At 44.3% G+C, this 20341-nt stretch overlaps 1 protein-coding gene across 6 annotated transcripts in view; it reads left to right on the forward strand.

The window, feature by feature from the left end:
* Window positions 1–706: 706 nt before the first annotated feature.
* Window positions 707–20341, forward strand: part of LOC106573193 (dual specificity tyrosine-phosphorylation-regulated kinase 4) — a 34429-nt gene continuing 14794 nt past the window's right edge. For 2 of the 6 annotated variants that reach the window (XM_014147975.2, XM_045696992.1), the window contains exons 1-2: window positions 707–923; window positions 1638–1720. In XM_014147975.2, coding sequence (XP_014003450.2) covers window positions 1655–1720 — 66 coding nt within the window. In that variant the 5' untranslated portion in view covers window positions 707–923; window positions 1638–1654. Of the gene's footprint in view, window positions 924–1637; window positions 1721–18628; window positions 19358–20341 lie in introns of those variants that run through there. The other 4 variants (XM_014147973.2, XM_014147976.2, XM_014147977.2 and 1 more) reach the window with 2 other exon arrangements.

Genomic DNA, 20341 nt, shown 5'->3' on the forward strand with positions numbered 1-20341 from the left:
CTCTAGGAGACAGAACGCATCTCCTTCCTGAGCGGTATGACGGCTGCGTGGTCCCATGGTGTTTATACTTGTGTACTATTGTTTGTACAGATGAACGTGGTACCTTCAGGCGTTTGGAAATTGCCCCCAAGGATGAACCAGACTTTTTTCTGAGGTCTTGGCTGATTTCTTTTGATTTTCCCATGATGTCAAGCAAAGAGGCACTGAGTTTGAAGGTAGGCCTTGAAATACATCCACAGGTACACCTCCAATTGACTCAAATTATGTCAATTAGCCAGTCAGAAGCTTCTAAAGCCATGATATCATTTTCTGGAAATTTCCAAGCTGATTAAAGGCACAGTCAATTCAGTCTATGTAAACTTCTGACCCAGTGGAATTGTGATACAGTGAATTATAAGTGAAATAATCTGTCTGTAAACAATTGTTGGAAAAATTACTTGTGTCATGCACAAAGTAGATGTCATAACCAACTTGCCAAAACTATAGTTTGTTAACAAGAAATGTGTGGAGTGGTTGAAAAACGAGTTTTAATGACTCCAACCTAAGTGTATGTAAACTTCCGACCTGAACTGCAACACCAAAATGATTCATGACATCGACCGGAATTAGAACAAATAGACGCTAGGGAACTAATGTCACTGTGACGCCATCAGATCCGTCGTGTCTGGAGTAATGAGACATCCCCCTGGTTACGGAGAGAGCGCCATAGAACGCAACCGTTGAAGCGAGGGAGGAACGCCCCCTCTCCACAGTTCAGCTCCATTGACGCAGCGGGACCCGTCCTCACGTTATCATCATTGTTTAGGAAGTACTCGGGAGGTCAACCATGACCGTCACAGCACAGTAATATGTTAGATTTGTACCATAAGAGTAGATAGACTATGATAAACCATGAGTGCGACTAATAGATCCACGGAGAAGAGGTTAGTAGGTTAGTTGTAGCAGATGGGGACAAAATGTTTTTACATGTTATGTGATTGACTATAATTACATGTCAGATTTTTACATTACACATTTGTAACAACGATTTGAAATTGCAATAATATCCAAATAGTCTAGCCTAGGCCTACTGTATTGTAGCAGTGGTGGCAGGTGTTGCAAAAATATGATCATAGCCAAAACAATACGTGTAATAGAAGTTGTGGACAAGAATGAGCCCATTTAGAAAGGAATGGAGAAAGGTGGGTCATGTTTTTATTTTGAAGCAGGTCTTTGCCAGTGGGGGTCAGTAGTTTGCCATTGGTTTACAACAGATCCAGGCTCCCTGCTCGTAGGAGCTGTAGAGATTAGGCTATTATATACCTCAGCCTACACAAACCAAGAAAAGGACAACCTTTCTAAAATAAAAATAAAACGAATTGGAAAACCTTTAGTTTCTCTGAGGTAAACGAGGCTGTTAAAACGCCTAACATAAATATGTTATATCACAGGACATTATGTATTTCTGCCCTCACCCCCAATGGACATGTATCATTGTTACCATTGTAAATATGTATATATTATTATTATTTGTATTATTGTTTCATCCACTTCTCTTTAACCTGCACTGTTGGAGCTCGGAGTTTAAGATTTTCACGTTACTCTGCTATTACATCTGTGACCTTGTGCATGTGACTAATAAACTCTAATCTAATTAGTTTTTTACAGGAATGCAATGACGAAGAAGCTGGACAATCTGATAAAGGAGAGGAATAATGTCTCCCTACCACTGATAAAAAAGGTAGGACATAAACACTGTCAGAAATGCACAGGGGAGTTTTCCAGATATTTGGCCTGTGAGTCTGCCATTACTCTTTTCAACACAGTAGGTCCTTATGTCTGCTCAAAGTACCCTAAAGCAATGGTGTTATTTCCAAAGCTCCCATTAGCTACGTTTACTTAGACTGAGCCACTGTAAAAAAAAATAAAAAAAACGTGGCTTGATTTTGATAGAGAAATGAGAAGGAGCTAATAGGGCTTATCTGCTCTTATTCACCCCCTTTCCATAAGCAGCTCTTTAGATCAGGAGGTTAGGAGAGGGAGGGAGGCGCTGTGGTGTGTGCAGCAGTCAATTTGGCCCACGCTCATTTAGTAGCCATTAAACAAATGTTTAGGCTCATTGTGTGGGCTCAGCGGGCTGATTTATTCATGAACACATTCTTCCCTTGTGCCTGCGGAGTCTTGGCCCCTTGGGCTGGAAGACAGGGTGCTCGACCGTTGTGAACTCCACACTCACTGAGCATGTACTATTAGAAATGCCTACTGCCCACCAGTTGATTCTCGCCTCTGCCCTCTCTACAACCTGTTTACTGTCAACAGAAAGCAGAGTAAACCTGACCCGTGTCACAAACCCGGTTAATTACATGGTCATAGAACTCTTACAAAAAAAAAAATCACATTGATCTAAAGGAAAATGTGAGGTGTACCCTGCGTGCATCCATACACCTGTACGACTAAACTGAGACTTGTTATAAAGTAAGGAACATTGGGATCATTCGAATCTGGGCCACATTATTGGTGCAGCATAGCGTTCTACAGTGTTCCAATAGAGGGCTCTCTTGGCTTTCTTAGTGTTGAGAGCCCCAGCAGCGCAGGTAGGACCCTGACCTGACTCCCCTACTGACCCATTCACCTGGGCCTCAGGGAGATTCATGCGGGCCATACATCGCATCTCAACACCAGGCCAAGTTCCACTCTGGTTCCACTCTCTGCTGATTCAGTTTTTGTACAGGCCACCACTGCAATGGGAATTGACAGTCACGTGCAGGCAGGAATGACTCATTCTCTTTGAAGTGAGACAGAACAGGAAGTGTCTTCCATGCTACCTGGGACTGGGTCTATTAATAACTACCTCAACAGGATGTCAGTGTGAAACGAGGCTAAAAACAAGGAATGGAAGAACGAAGGAGAAAAATGGCTTAAGACCAGGTAGCTTATGAAGTATGAAGGGGCTCTTTTGGATGAAGAAAAATGGTTAGAAGTGGTTAAGAATTCCTTGTTGGTCGTTTCAATCGGCCCAGAAATTACATGTAGTCAGATTGTGATAATGTGGAAAAACATTGCATATGTTCTCGGAAATGACATGAGCACCCACAAACAAATATAAATCACCCAGTCCAAAGGCACAACAGAAATATGGAAACTTCAATATGCTACTACAGTCAAGTCCTTTAACATTGTCAATCATGAATATTCATTTTAGTCATGTAAATCTAATTGTAGCATGGTGGCAGTGATACCGTTCCCTGACCTTTTTCCCAGGGTAGTGCTTTGAACTTAACATTACAGCCTCAGGCTAGGATGTTTTATTAGTTGGCATTGACACTGTCAGCGTTTGTCTGAAGAATATTTAACTTCATACTGAGAGAGACAAAATTTTTTTAATAAGAACCTCTTGTACATAATGAGAAATGTTCAACAAGAACTGTTGCAAAGAAAACAGTTGTATCTTTTGAGCTTTTTAGCAGAGGCTGGTTGACTTTCAGGCTCTTTTATCGACTGGTGATGTTGTTGTTGCTGGTCTCTGTCGGCAGCCTTGGAAACCCACTGCGGCATCACAAGACACAGGGGCATGAAGTGCCTCACTGCAGGATTTGAAATGTCAATGGTATTTTGCTGCAAAGACATACTTTCCACTGAATTATTCGATACACAGAGGAGAAGTGCTATTACATGAAAAGACACTTTCAACACCCCAACTGCTTCATACTTTGTTTTTTTTAGTGGGTACCTTTCTACCCTGTTCTGTTTTGCAGTGGTAAAACATTTAGTGAGGGGGACCGGGTGCACATTCATAAGACTGGCTCCAGTGGATTGTGCGGCCTGGACCATGTTGTGTGTTTACATTTTACATTTAAGTCATTTAGCAGACGCTCTTATCCAGAGCGACTTACAAAATGGTGCATTCACCTTATGATATCCAGTGGAACAACCACTTTACAATAGTGCATCTAAATCTTTTAAGGGGGGGGTTAGAAGGATTACTTTATCCTATCCCAGGTATTCCTTAAAGAGGTGGGGTTTCAGGTGTCTCCGGAAGGTGGTGATTGACTCCGCTGTCCTGGCGTCGTGAGGGAGCTTGTTCCACCATTGGGGTGCCAGAGCAGCGAACAGTTTTGACTGGGCTGAGCGGGAACTGTGCTTCCTCAGAGGTAGGGGGGCCAGCAGGCCAGTGGTGGATGAACGCAGTGCCCTTGTTTGGGTGTAGGGCCTGATCAGAGCCTGAAGGTATGGAGGTGCCGTTCCCTTCACAGCTCCGTAGGCAATCACCATGGTCTTGTAGCGGATGCGAGCTTCAACTGGAAGCCAGTGGAGAGAGCGGAGGAGCGGGGTTCCAGCACTAACGCTCAGCTCCTACTCCTAGTTAGCCCAACTCAGGCCGCCACCCCTCTGGGGACGGGCCACCGTATGCACTGCACTACCGCCTGTCCCTGATATGGTTTCTCATCGCAGCTTTGTCCTCGGCTGACACTGGATGCTCTGAATTAAAGCAGGTCATTTAGAGAGACCTCACCTCCAGTGGATTACAGGGCTGTTTCTGGGTCAGAAAGCAGGGGTTCATACTGTCACTTTACTCGCATGGCAGGAGCCCAGAGGGTGGAGATATAGTCAGCCGTTCTGGGTGGCGGCCTAACTTGAGGCTAAAAGGAGTTACACTCATGAATTACTTGATATTCATAAGTGAGAAACCTATACATTCCCTATCCCCACACAGGTCAGAATCACACACGTATGTATACCCACCCACCACTCATCCAACAGGTCAGAATCACACACGTATGTATACCCACCCACCACTCATCCAACAGGTCAGAATCACACACGTATGTATACCCACCCACCACTCATCCAAACCACTTTTTCTCATTCAACCCACTCTCTTGCTAAAAAATGTCCTGACTATTTTCTTTCCACTTCATTTGTGGCTTAGTCAGTGTTAAGATGGAGGTGAAATGTGTCAGTTAAAGGGTCGCTGAGGCTTGTATGCTGGGTCACAGTGCCCAGCGAGCACAAAGGCTGTCAGGCTTTTTGTCACAGCTTGTCACATGGTCGAGGCCACAAACGTGTGGAGCTCCGCTGTCACCACAATGTAGCCAGTGAGCCAAGAGGTGTCCCCTCTGCCAGGGGCGACTGTTATCTGTCCCATTGTTCCACAGGGCCGTGACGGCCATGGGACAGACTGTTGTCCTGGACGCTGTTTCCATGGCATGGTCACTGTGGCATCGCTGAAAGAGGACAGCTGGGTGGCTCCCCAAGTCTAATGAACATTCATATGATTTGCAGTGAATGCTGGGTAAACAGCAACCCAGGAGGGTTGTTAATTAGTGACTGGCTTTGTCGCGTTAAACTCTGTTGTTCCTCAACACTGAGTCATGGTAGAGTATGCATGGTTGGATGGTAGTGCCAAAACACAACCCACCTCGATGGGGACCGGACCATCATTGTGTAATGTGTGAAGACCTGCCTGCTTAGAACGATATTAAGAATGTTGTATTTCACCTCCCTCTATTTTAGTGATTTCTGAAGAATGAAGTGAGATCTGAGATATCTGAATTGATATCAAGAACATTATCAGACACTTTACAGCAACAACAAAAAAACACTCCGTCAAACATAATGAGACAGAAAATAAAATAATGATTCCAAGGGCAATGTTAAAATAGCAGTGTGTTGGTCAGAAAAGGCCTTTGAGGCCATAGTGTGTCAGTATAGAGTACCACAGCATGAGTCATAATAACCATAAACCTAGCAGTCAAACAAGGAAATGGTTCCAATTGTTTTTTCCACCAATAGGGGATTTTAGAAACACTTAAAATAAGGGCTTTGTTTTGTGTAGGCTTACCCTGGCGTGATGTTTGAATGGCGCCTTACCCCATCTGATAAAGATAGCCATGGGGTCTTTGTTTTTCATTTTTTTTTATTAAACCTTTATTTAACTAGGCAAGTCAGTTAAGAACAAATTCTTATTTACAATGACAGCCTACACCGGCCAAACCTGGGACAATTGTGCGCCACCCTATGGGACTCCCAATCACGGCCAGTTGTGATACAGCCTGGAATCAAACCAGGGTGTCAAGCACTGAGATGGAGCCCGGGAGCTCTGTGAAGGTATCTCTGTCAAAGACCCGGCTATCGATGTGATTTGATTACACGCTTTGGAACAGCCCTTGTATTTGGCGGCTTTAGGGCCTTGAGAAAACAAGTGTACATTCCCATAGTACATTGACACATGATGTCATCGGGTTAATTACCCCATTTGCGGTAATTGTTCTGTAATTGTTCTAATTTGAAGGGAGCTTTTCGTTCGTGTCTCACTGGTTTTGGAATACACCTTTTGTGTCCAGTCTGTGACAAAAGGGGTTAAGGGGATCACCTTACGAAGTTTGTTGTAGAAGGTGACAGGGTTGTGTGAGTTCTTACACGTGAAAGACGGGCTGTCGGTGACATCATGGCGCTCGTCTTACCTGGGTGACACAGTGCTCCTCTAATTGTCACCTCTCCTGGACCATGGAGAGCGGCCAAGAATGGTACAGACTGGCAGAGGAGGCTATGATGACCCCTGGTCATTCACTATACACTTGGAGCAGTAACTCATTTGTACTTTTATTTAACTAGGCAAGTCAGTTAAGAACAAATTCTTATTTACAATGACGGCCTACCAAAAGGCAAAAGGCCTCCTGCGGGGACGGACGCTGGGATTAAAAATAAAAAATAAAATAAAAATATAGGACAAAACACACATCACGACAAGAGAGACACCACACACTACATAAAGAGAGATCTAAGACGACAACATAGCATGGCAGCAATACATGACAACACAGCATGGTAGCAACACAACATGACAACAATATGGTAGCAACACAACATGGCAGCAGTACAACATGGATCACAGCACAAAACAGGGTACAAACATCGTTGGGCACAGACAAAGCACAAAGGGCAAGAAGGTAGAGACAACAATACATCACACAAAGCAGCCACCACTGTCAGTAAGAGTGTCCATGATTGAGTCTTTGAATGAAGAGATGGAGATAAAACTGTCCAGTTTGAGTGTTTTTTGCAGTCATTCCAGTCGTTAGCTGCAGCAAACTGAAAAGAGGAGCGACCCAGGGGTGTGTGTGCTTTGGGGACCTTTAACAGAATGTGACTGGCAGAACTGGTGTTGTATGTGGAGGATGAGGGCTGTAGTAGGTATCTCAGATAGGAGGGAGTGAGGCCTAAGAGGGTTTTATAAATAAGCATCAACCAGTGGGTCTTGCGACGGGTATACAGAGATGACCAGTTTACAGAGGAGTATAGAGTGCAGTGATGCATCCATAAATCTGATGGCCGAATGGTAAAGAACATCTAGCTGCTCGAGAGCACCCTTACCTGCCGATCTATAAATTACGTCTCCGTAATCTAGCATGGGTAGGATGGTCATCTGAATCAGGGTTAGTTTGGCAGCTGGGGTGAAAGAGGAGCGATTACGATAGAGGAAACCAAGTCTAGATTTAACCTTAGCCTGCAGCTTTGATATGTGGTGAGAGAAGGACAGTGCACCGTCTAGCCATACTCCCAAGTACTTGTATGAGGTGACTACCTCAAGCTTTAAACCCTCAGAGGTAGTAATCACACCTGTGGGCAGAGGGGCATTCTTCTTACCAAACCACATGACCTTTGTTTTGGAGGTGTTCAGAACAAGGTTAAGGGCAGAGAAAGCTTGTTGGACACTAAGAAAGCTTTGTTGTAGAGCATTTAACACAAAATCTGGGGAGGAGCCAGCTGAGTATAAGACTGTATCATCTGCATATAAATGGATGAGAGAGCTTCCTACTGCTTGAGCTATGTTGTTGATGTAAATTGAGAAGAGCGTGCGGCCTAGGATCGAGCATTGGGCTACTCCCTTGGTGCCAGGCAGTGGCTGAGACAGCCTATGTTCTGACTTTATACACTGCACTCTTTGAGAGAGGTACACAGTGTACCGTGTAGCCATACTCCCAAGTACTTGTATGAGGTGACTACCTCAAGTTCTAAACCCTCAGAGGTAGTTAGCAAACCAGGCCAAAGACCCCTCAGAGACACCACTACTCCTTAGCTGGGCCACAAGAATGGAATGGTCTAAAGTATCAAAAACTTTGGCCAAGTCAATAAAAATAGCAGCACAACATTGCTTAAAATCAAGGGCAATGGTGACATCATTTAGGACCTTTTAGGGTTGCAGTCACACATCCATAACCTGAGTGGAAACCAGATTGCATACCCGAGAGAATACTATAGACATCAAGAAAGCCAGTCAGTTGATTATTGACAAGTTTTTACAGCACTTTTGATAAACAGGGCAATTGTCAACAGATTCATTATTGTCATTTTGCACATCGGACACACACAATTTCAATGTACAATAATGAACTATCTTGGTCCCTTAATATCTGTGGCACCAAAGCCCTTCTGGGCATCCATCAGAGGACTTGGTCAAGGGCCATATAGAGGGACACTAGGCCATCATCACTCACTGCTCCATCCTCAGTTTCCTGGCTCAGCTAGGTGCTCTGTCTGGGGCAGCCAGGTCACCACCAGTGGCAAGGCTCACATGATACAGTAGGTTTTATTTAGAACTATCCAGCAATGCTGCTAGTGTCTTCAACCTCCCCACCTCACTCCGCCCTGCCACCCCTCACCCCAGCCGTAGACCTCAGTCTGAGCCATTTACCTGGAGACAGGGAGACAGTACTCCAGGGGTCCATCTTACCTGCTTTCCCCTGCCACCTCTCACTCTCTCTGGGGCAACCGGAGCTGGACATGGGGCCATGGGCTGGCTCACATGCCCAGGAGGGACAGCAGACCCTGGCTGAGGACGGGGATGATGATGAGGTAAGACCTCCAGGGAGCTACTGACCTACTGCGGTATGTACTGCTCACGCTGCTTCAAGCAGTGTGACATTTGGCATCGAGAAGGCAACAGCATTGCAATCTGCTCCAGTTTAGGATAATACTGTACAGTAGCTGATCGGCAGGAAATAGTGCCCCTGAGCTCATTAAATAGGTGGTTTTGTTAGAAAAAAATCCATTCCCGATATATATTTTTACTCTGCACATCATGGCACTATTGATCCATTTTGCTTATTTGAAGGATAAGAAATTGAAAGAACATACAGTACTGTACCTACAGTACACTTGATCTTTGCCTAGTAAAATGACTGTGTGTGTGTGTGTGTGTGTGTGCATGTTTTGGTGGGCACAACAAGCAGTGTTGAGATTGCAGGGTTTCTTTAATGCAATACAGAACTAACAAAATACATTCTCTCTCATTAGGCTTACAGTGTAGCCTATTGCACTCCTTTTCCTATTGCACAGTCTAGTACTTACTGTAGGCCTCCTATCGTGACCACACCCGTCCACCTACCATAATCCCATCACATTAACATCCTTACCTGCATTTCCTTAATTGCGCTCAGCTGGAGGTCATTTTCCCCGCACAGGGAATTGTATTCAGGTATATTTTTAGAGTGCAGTTTAGCAGGGGCATGGCAAAGACAAGCTGAATTAATGGACTAAATCTGACTAAATCAGATTTGGCCAGCACAATGTTGCTGATATTGATTGGTTCTCACTGTACTGCTGAGGGCGAGGGTATGGAAATGGTTTCGGTACCCTATCTGTCTGCTATATTCTTGATACTGTGGATTGTTTGCATTGCCCAGGGTCATCAACAGCAAGTTGGCAGGATGCAGAGTATAGTCATGATGATGACTGTAAATGACGTGGATGCTGCATTAGGAGTTACCCATTATATTTACAATGCGATGATGAGAATGACTCTCTCCTGTTCAGGGTCAGACCATAGATAGTCTGACACACTGCTCACTGTGATCATGTAGGGTAAGGTGGTGGCTCGTGGTAGGTTGGGGATTTGGTTTCGAGGGATTCTGCCAGGGGACAAAGGAAATAAAACAAGACAATTCTGTAATTCTAAAGTACACTCATTCCCTAAACCAGGCCAGAGAAGGTGCTCCCTATATAGTAGAATGTGTGCCATGTTGTCTATAGTTGACATCTATCCACTCCGAGGTTCTGATCTTTCTGTCTGGGGTTAAACCAGAAATGACAACAACACCAGACCTCGTTAGTGTGATTAGAGGTTTTCCAGACTCCATGTATTTATTGTATGAAATATAAATAGAATATGAATCCAGTATTAGCGGGAAAGTGTCAGTACTGTGGGGATATCATTTATGTGAGTTCTGTCAGTCCAGATGGCTGGCCCTGATACCACACATTATTGACGCTACAGTGAGTGACTAGGCCGCTGGTCCACTCTGCCCACCGCCATTCTGGAGCACTTAAACACCTGCAATAAGATATTATAGGCCTAAACAGCCAGAGAGAGTAATAGTATTGATTATAATATTCTCTTAAAGTTCATATTTTGATGGCTTTGTTTGTGAGATTACTTCAATTGTATTTACTAAAAATATATATATATATACTGCTCAAAAAAATAAAGGGAACACTTAAACAACACATCCTAGATCTGAATGAAAGAAATAATCTTATTAAATACTTTTTTCTTTATATAGTTGAATGTGCTGACAAAATCACACTAAAATAATCAATGGAAATCCAATTTATCAACCCATGGAGGTCTGGATTTGGAGTCACACTCAAAATTAAAGTGGAAAACCAGACTACAGGCTGATCCAACTTTGATGTAATGTCCTTAAAACAAGTCAAAATGAGGCTCAGTAGTGTGTGTGGCCTCCACGTGCCTGTATGACCTCCCTACAACGCCTGGGCATGCTCCTGACGAGGTGGCGGCTGGTCTCCTGAGGGATCTCCTCCCAGACCTGAACTAAAGCATCCGCCAACTCCTGGACAGTCTGTGGTGCAACGTGGCGTTGGTGGATGGAGCGAGACATGATGTCCCAGATGTGCTCAATTGGATTCAGGTCTGGGGAACGGGCGGGCCAGTCCATACCATCAATGCCTTCCTCTTGCAGGAACTGCTGACACACTCCAGCCACATGAGGTCTAGCATTGTCTTGCATTAGGAGGAACCCAGGGCCAACCGCACCAGCATATGTTCTCACAAGGGGTCTGAGGATCTCATCTCGGTACCTAATGGCAGTCAGGCTACCTCTGGCGAGCACTGTGCGGCCCCCCAAAGAAATGCCACCCCACACCATGACTGACCCACCGCCAAACCGGTCATGCTGGAGGATGTTGCAGGCAGCAGAACGTTCTCCACGGTGTCTCCAGACTCTGTCACGTCTGTCACGTGCTCAGTGTGAACCTGCTTTCATCTGTGAAGAGCACAGGGCGCCAGTGGCGAATTTGCCAATCTTGGTGTTCTCTGGCAAATGCCAAACGTCCTGCACGGTGTTGGGCTGTAAGCACAACCCCCACCTGTGGACGTCGGGCCCTCATACCACCCTCATGGAGTCTGTTTCTGACCGTTTGAGCAGACACATGCACATTTGTGGCCTGCTGGAGGTCATTTTGCAGGGCTCTGTCAGTGCTTCTCCTGCTCCTCCTTGCACAAAGGCGGAGGTAGCGGTCATGCTGCTGGGTTGTTGCCCTCCTACAGCCTCCTCCACGTCTCCTGATGTACTGGCCTGTCTCCTGGTAGCGCCTCCATGCTCTGGACACTACGCTGACAGACACAGCAAACCTTCTTGCCACAGCTCACATTGATGTGCCATCCTGGATGAGCTGCACTACCTGAGCCACTTGTGTGGGTTGTAGACTCCGTCTCATGCTACCACTAGAGTGAAAGCACCGCCAGCATTCAAAAGTGACCAAAACATCAGCCAGGAAGCATAGGAACTGAGAAGTGGTCTGTGGTCCCCACCTGCAGAACCACTACTTTATTGGGGGTGTCTTGCTAATTGCCTATAATTTCCACCTGTTGTCTATTCCATTTGCACAACAGCATGTGAAATGTATTGTCAATCAGTGTTGCTTCCTAAGTGGACAGTTTGATTTCACAGAAGTGTGATTGACTTGGAGTTACATTGTGTTGTTTAAGTGTTCCCTTTATTTTTTTGAGCAGTGTATTTATGTGTAATCAAAAGCCCAAAGCTGCTTATGTCTCTGTTAGGTCACATACAGTATATTTATCATTTAATACTTTTCCTTTAGTACATTAGCCTACCTACCCTCCAGTTTGGTCTGTCCGGGTGAAACTTGTGTTTTTGCTAGGAGGCCAGCTTTGGCTTTCCCTGCCAAGACTGTGAAAGGCTCTTCGCATGGTTAATGGGATTTGGCCTGAGCCTGATTATTCTGCAGCTCTATGTCCACAGCTCCTCTGACGTAGGACACTGTGACCACAGGGCCACATTGGTTTTATGGACATAAATAAAAAGAGGGGTTCTGGTGATTGAAATGACTTTGTAACATGCTGTCAGCTACTCATCTTGATAACATCGTGCCAGCTGGGTACTCTACTAAAGGTGTCAGGAGGACTCTACATAAGTTGTTATTAGATAGGCATAGTATACAACCTTGTATTGATAAATACTTGATGATAAAAATAATGGATAACATTTACATGTACACTTTTCAGTAGGTCTCAAAGTGTTTTACATGTTGATTTCATTGAGTTCCTCGACCTCATTTCTGATGTGCCTCATACAAATTCATAGTGGTGTGTATCTGGTTACTAATACTCACACTGGCGCCATAAACAATTCTGTAAAGGGGCAACCTTATCATCACCTGTAAACGTGACCCACATCTCTCCCCCCGAGCCGTGTTGTCGCCAGGTCATTACCCAGACTCCTCCTCTGCCAAGCGTCAGGAGACTGACTGCGGTTTGTTACCTGGCGGCGGCTCGCTCACTTCGCCTCAATCGCCTGGCACCTGACTCCTATTAGGGAGCCACGACAGGCTGCAGGTCAGGGTTTCTGGCTCTGAGTCTGAGGTTTGGCCAGCTAGGCCCTGCCTGCCTGCTGTTCACCATATAAATCGAATACTTTCAAAGCTGTTCACTCCCTCCCCTCCCATGAGTCTCCTCCCTGCTTGGCTAACATCCTGACTGTGAGCTCCCTTCTATAAACCCCAGCTATCTTGGGGCCCTGCGAATCCAGCAGTCTGTTCAGGTGTTCCTGTTTGGTAAAGCTGTGTGAGGCTGCGTGAGGAGGAAACAAAGACAATGGCAGCCTCGGATGACACTTCTGCAGGGCTCCAGAATGCCTGATGGCGTTAGTAGGGAATAGCAGCTGTTTCATGCAACAATAGCTGTAGTTTGATTGACATAGTCACACACGTACATTTCCACCATGAAAGACACATTACTCATTGCAAGTACAGTATGTACTGAGTACGCAGAGACAAAATGGATCAAGATAAGTCTTCTAAGGTGGGCTCCTTTGCGAGGCAAGCTGTCATGAATGTCAGTTGAGAGACCCACTGACATGACATTATGCTGAAACAATTGCAAACTAAAGTGAGGCCTGGACTATAGCCTTAGAAGTGATGTGGTAAAATATAACTCAGATATTCTGAGTGTGAGGTCACAAGTTCACAGAGTTTACATTTACATTTACATTAAATGAGATTTTAAATGATAAATTAAATGAGAGTTTGTTACCTGTAGGCCTATCGACCATCTTCTGTAACATTAAGGTTAGTTTAGGCCTAGTGCCTTTAGGCCTAGTGCCTTTAAAAAGCACCGCCAGTCATCCTTCTGTAACATTAAGGTTAGTTTAGTCCTAGTGCCTTTAAAAAGCACCGCCAGTCATCCTCTGGGATCTGTCCTGGTGTGGACTATGGAGCCTCCAGCTGCTGCAGTGGAGGCTGGCAGCGTGGCAGGCACCAGGATAAGATTTCATCACTGCGCTGTTTGTCAGCAAGGCGGCGGCATCCCGTGGGGCTTGCAGCAGAGTAGGTGGTGAAGGGTGAAATATGACAGCTCTAGTGGCTCTGTCTCCAGGAGACCGCAGCAGGGAGAGGCGTCAGCCGGGCCACCTGGGAACCCTATTAGTGCTCTGCCTGTGCCCCTGTCTGGCTCCACAGCCCCATGAAGAGCCCACCTGCGAGGGAGATGGATCTGTCACCTGCATTCCTCTTCCCCAAGAGGCCCCTCTCACAGGAAGCCAGCGCCAGGCCCCTGCTGTGGCAACTCCGGTTCAGGATGGGTCCCTCATCGAACCCCCTCCACACATAAGCCTCCTCCTTCCTCACCAAGCACAGCAGCAGCAGCAGCCTCCTTTCCCTGTCTGTGAGCCTGCCTGCCTGCCTGCCTGCCTGCCTGCCTGCCTGCCTGCCTGCCTGCCTGCCTGCCTGCCTGCCTGCCCATCTGTCTCCTGGACCAGAGAGAATCCCAGGCTCTGCGTGGGCTGATACAGATGATACAGGGAACCACTCTGCTCAGTCCAGCTTCTGTTCCACCTGTTCCACAATGTGAATTACCAGAGGAAGCCTTATTAAGGAGTGATAGAAAAAAATCGACATTACCATCGTTGCGAAGACAAGGAAAAAGGTTTTGTAAAACGAGTCTTAAGGAACAGCATCCTCCCTCTGCTGTGGGGCGATCTGGCCCTAATCTCTAAAAGAACCCCCTCCAGTTGGGTGTGGTGGGGCTGAGGTGTGGCAGCATGGAGGAGCTTCATTATGGGGGGAGACGGGACCTCGCCTGCCTGCTGTGGCTTTAACTTCCTCCAGGGCTGCTGGGGCAGCGAGGGCTGCGGGAACAGGAGGGTCCAGCCTGAGGTACATGAGGTAATTCATGGCACAGAGGGAGTTACATTGGTGGGTAAACTTTAGATGGTAAACTGAGGCTCTCTTTTCCTCAATCCCTTCATCTTTATAACTCAATCTCTTTTCTCTGGCTTGCTTTCTGTTTTGATATGGTGCTATTTTCAGTCGAGTCACTAGTGATCATTTGCTTAGCAACAAAAGTAAATTTAACTGTGGTGAATGATACGTTATGTTATACATTTGGCAAATTTGCGGTGACGATGACTTTGCACAGTGACTTCATCTGCTTTAGCTAGCTATGCTTCGCTAAACCAGACTTAGTCACCTGGGTGGTAGAAGACACACTGCATAATGACTGTGTCTGTCTCCCCTATGGACTCTGGCAGATCTAAAAGTGGCTTATTTACTTGGTGTTTGATAATTAACAACATTAACATCCTTTCTGTTACAGACTGAGACATTAACAGAGTCATCTGTTGTTCAGTGTATTTACCTCCCCCATCTTTCATTTTTAAACGCGTTTGTATTTACATTGTTGAGCAATACATGGCACTTTTAGTTTGATTACTAGACAATTGTAACGCTTCAGCTCAAACCATTGCAAATTAACTGTAGTTAATTTGAGTTATTTTATCGACTCCATATTTCTACTTATTGTCAGGCAATGTAGATAGGGATTTTGAACTGGGCAAAGGAAGAGATTTTAGGAAGGGGCTGAGATGATGAGGTGGACAAGGGAGGGGGGGAAGCGTATTGGTGGTCAGAAGTGCTTGAACAGCGGTGTTTGATTACAGGAGATAACGACCACAGTGCTGAAATAGGAGAAGACACTGCAGCATCGCTCTAGCTTATCTCATCATTATCTGCCAGTGTGGATTTTTTGTGCTGTGATTCAAGTATTGTTTTATTATTTGGCTGACACAGGGAGCTGTGCAAGGATCCTGGTCAAAGGATTATTGTCTGATGTGTAAGCTAGTTATAACCAATATAAAACTGTCTCATCATCACCAATATGTGAGATTTTGTACTTTTCAGTCCTATTGATCCTGTGCTATTTTTATACTGATAGGAGATACAAGTTTAGTTTTAGATGTGATGGAGGCATATTTTGACAGAACAGTGGTAATTTCTCTGGAGGACAAGATTTCTGGCACCATGCCAGCATACTCAGAGGCACGTCAGTCTTACTGCCTTAGGAATGGAGACAGCATACATTGGGATATGAATAGATGTACATATACAGTGCATTTGGAAAGTATTCAGACCCCTTCCCTTTTTCCACATTTTGTTACGTTACAGCCTTATTAAAACATTTATGAATTGTTTTTCCCTCATCAATCTAACACAATACCCCATAATGACAAAATGAAAACAGGTTTTTAGACATTTTTGAAAATGTATTAAAAATAAAAAACAGAAATACCTTATTTACATAAGAATTCAGACCCTTTGCTATGAGACTCGAAATTGAGCTCAGGTCCATCCTGTTTCCATTGATCACCCTTGAGCTGTTTCTACAACTTGATTGGAGTCCACCTGTAATACATTCAATTGATTGATTGGACATGATTTGGAAAGGCACACACCTGTCTATATACGGTCCTACAGTTGACAGTGCATGTCAGAGCAGAAATGTAGCCATGAGGTGGAAGGAATTGTCCGTAGAGCTCCAAGACAGGATTTGGGGAAGGGTACTGTGATTGACATTTTTCTGTGTTCAAGCAATTGACTGACTGAACGAATCCTCACTATCAGTACCTGCAATTTGGCAGTACGCCCAAACCTTGTTTTGAGAAAAGGATATCTCATTTCAAGGTCCCAGCTTAAAGAGAATAAGCCTTGTGAGGTATTGGCATGTTACATGCATGACCAAGTATTGGTCGGTCACATGAATGAAGCAAACGTTTATGACTTTAATGATTGTCTGTATATAAGAGAACTAACAGGACTGCCCCAGGTAGAGCTCCTGATCGACATGTGTACTTGGTGCATTGAGTTGGTTGGAACCTCTCCAGCGCGCTGATAATAAACAAGGATTCATTTAAGATTAACTTTGAGTGTCCCTGTGTAAAGGAATTCTGCAGCTGGAGGAAACATGGCTCCATCTCTACGGTGAAGCATGGTGGTGGCAGCATCACGCTGTGGGGATGTTTTTCAGCGGCAGGGACTGGGATCGAGGGAAAGATGAATAGAGCAAAGTACAGAGAGATCCTTGTTGAAAACCTGCTCCAGAGTGCTCAGAACCTCAGAATGGGGCAAAGGTTCACCTTCCGACAGGAAAAAGATCCTAAGCAAACAGCCAAGACAACACAGGAGTGGCTTCGGGACAAGTCTCTGAATGCCCTTGAGTGGCCCAGCCAGATTCTAGACTTGAACCCAATCAAACATCTCTGGAGAGACCTGAAAATATCTGTGCAGCAATCCTCCCCATCCAACCTAACAAAGCTTGAGAGGATCTGCAGTGAAGAATGGGAGAAACTCCCCAAATACAGGTGTGCCAAGCTTGTAGCATCATACCCAAGAAGACTCGAGGCTGTAATCGCTGCCAAAGGTGCTTCAACAAGGTACTGAGTAAAGGGTCTAAATACTTATGTAAATGTGATATTTCCGTGTTTTATTTAGAAGGTGAAAAAATGTCTTAAACTGTTTTTGCCTTGTCATTATGGGGTATTGTGTGTAGATTGATAAGGGGGAAAAAATGTAATCCATTTTAGAATAAGGCTGTAACGTAACAAAATGTGGAAAATTCAAGGGGTCGGAATACTTTCCGAATGCACTGTATGTTTTGAAAAGGATAGTGAAAAAGCAACCACCGACGACAACATCCCTTGATCAATCTGCATTATTTTAAGTCCACCAGTCTTCACTTAAACCTTATTTTATGGGACCAGAATTTATCATCCTTGGCTCAATCAAATGTTCTCCACTGTAAATGAAGCCTGCGTATGCCGAGCATGGCGGTTCTGGAAGTTTTCCTTCAGAAAGGACTTGAGAGCTGCCCAGTTCCAACAGGTTTGACTAAGGGTACAGGGGTAGTAGACTGAAGGAGCACTCTCCATCATGGATAGATCATCCTCCTATAGTCCTGTCTGATTACTGGAAAGCCCTTGTTGCATAACAGCCACTCTATAATCATATTCAACTGAATCATCTGCAGCTTTACTCCAGGCTTCCTCATTTTGTAAGGGGATGGTTTTTGTTTTCATCCGCCTCACCCTGTCTGTGATTAGTCATTCGGTGTTCGTCCCATGTTACAATGGAAAATCATCTTACACTTACATCATTGATGTTCGGGTGTGAAGGACGCCTGGTGTTGTTGTCTCTCACTACGCCATTGAAACACGCCGTTTCTCGGGTCAGCATGAGTTGAGGTGATTTTACTGTTCACATTTTACATGTGCATTTTAGTCATTTAGAAGACTCTCTTATCCAGAGCGACTTACAGTAGTGAATGCATACATTTCATACATTTTTTCCCCCGTACCGGTCCCCCGTGGGAATCGAACCCACAACCCTGGCGTTGCAAACACCATGGTCTACCAACTGAGCCACACGGGACCAACTAGTCTTTATGTGCTGGTACATAATAATCCTCCATTGCAGCATAGGACTACTCATATTGATGATTTGTATAACCTATTATAAAAGTTGTATAACCTATTATAAATCAAGCTGTGCATTACGAGAAGGCCGGTATTATATTATATAGGCTACCTTTACGTGTTGCATCAGTCTTTATTTTGTGTGTGTGCGTGCGTGTGTGTGACAGAGAGAGAGATAGGTCAAATCCAGCACGCCTTTACCATTGTTTGTGTCTGCCAGTGCAAACCTACAATTTCAACGTTTAACACATGAGGTCGAAAGGGGACAAAACTTCACAGGGGGGAATTAATGTTTAACATATTTACAAAAAAATAGTAACTACCCCCTGAGAGGTCTTAAGCCTCAATACAGAGTCTTTATTTATCATATAGGCATAGTCCAACATATAGATTGTGCAGCAAAGGTTCTGTGGATGGTAAATAGGTTATTTTTAAGGACAGCAGCATGTCTCAACACATCACACGACCATTTCCTGCAACGTGAGGAGCTCAGTACTGCGACTCAGTATAGGCTACCCACAGGGATACAGTGTGCGTTTTAGCCACAGTGCCTCAGCAGTAGGCTACAGTATATTGGCTACTGTATAGTAATGTGCTCAATGGCGCACACTCACCGAGCACTATTGGATTTCAGGAGTGTCGGTGGAATGTAGGGGAGGATAGGTGGCCAAAAATAAATCTATATCGGGAAGACCCAGCTGTCAGATGCAGAAACGTGAACAGGTGGCCTCTCCAGAGACTTACGCGTGACGGTGAATAGACTAACAGCTTACCTCTTTCTCTAATCTTCTGTTAACGACAGCAATACTGACCCTACGGTCAAAATGATGTCTATCGCGGTTTGAGATTCAGGACCCGATCAATTCGTGTTGATTCAAGTGACAGTCGCTCCTCGGTTGGAATTTCGTTGCTGACGTTTTTTTCTCCAAGTGTCAGAGAATCTGAAAGTGACGTCTGGACTTTCGAAGATGTGCTGGCACCTTGCATTTACCTGGATTTCACAGTAGTTACTTTCACGTGTAGGCTACATTGAGATTGGGATTTACTAAGGACCCAGGTGCCAAAGCAGCATGTTTCCCGAAATTAATAACAAGGTGAGGTCAATCATCCATTTTGGGTATATCCATGAATCCGTTATTTATTTCTCTCTTTAGGCTACAGATTTTGACAATAATGATTTTTTTTTACAGCATTTATTTTTGTCTACTTTACTTTTATTTTATATTTTTCTTTAATATCAGAAAGTTATGTATTTTTATGTCTGAAGTCTGAAATAATAATTGTTGTTGTTTTGATTGTATGGAGATTCACTTTTGTATTCCACTTACCCACTTATTTCACAAATACAGACTATTATGATATGTGTTATGAAGTAGGCCTAAACATTTTGTCCCATTTAGTAGGCTAATTTGCCTATAGGTTGTTGTGATTATCTGAGACAGTAAACATGATCCATGACTATTTCAGTCTACACTTTATTTTATGAGTCATGGTGTTGAGATAATCTCTATAGCTTCACCATAAATAGGATCAAACATGATCAAGGACAGAAAACCAGCAACTCATTCATCCACTGTTTACAAAGTATATTAGCCTTGTAATCATGTGTCATTAATTATTTGCAACATCATTGTCACATTGATATCCTAACCAGCCAACTGTACCTCAGTTAAAGTGCAACATTTTATTTGATCTGATTAGCAAAAGTTTGTCGCTCTTATTCAGCTCTTCTTGGTGGGGTTGATGCTCTCCTTTTCATGAGCAAAAAGGCTTTATTTTAAGTATAGCTACTGGAAATCTTAAAACAATTATACTTATAAACTATTGAACTCCAAGACAGTTGTTGTTTGCAATTGTCAATTCAATATTTTCTGTACATGCTTTACTGTAACTGGTGTCATATGAGTCTCAGAAAAGACATAGTTTTGTATATATAGTGTATGTGGACACCCCTTCAAATGATTGGATTCGGCTATTTCAGCCACATCCGTTGCTGACAAGTGTATAAAATCGAGCGCACCGCCATGCAATCTCCATAGACAAACATTGGCAGTAGAATAGCCTTACTGTAGAAGTAG

The sequence above is a fragment of the Salmo salar genome, chromosome ssa16 (assembly GCF_905237065.1).
Source record: "Salmo salar chromosome ssa16, Ssal_v3.1, whole genome shotgun sequence".
Classification (NCBI taxonomy): domain Eukaryota; kingdom Metazoa; phylum Chordata; class Actinopteri; order Salmoniformes; family Salmonidae; genus Salmo; species Salmo salar.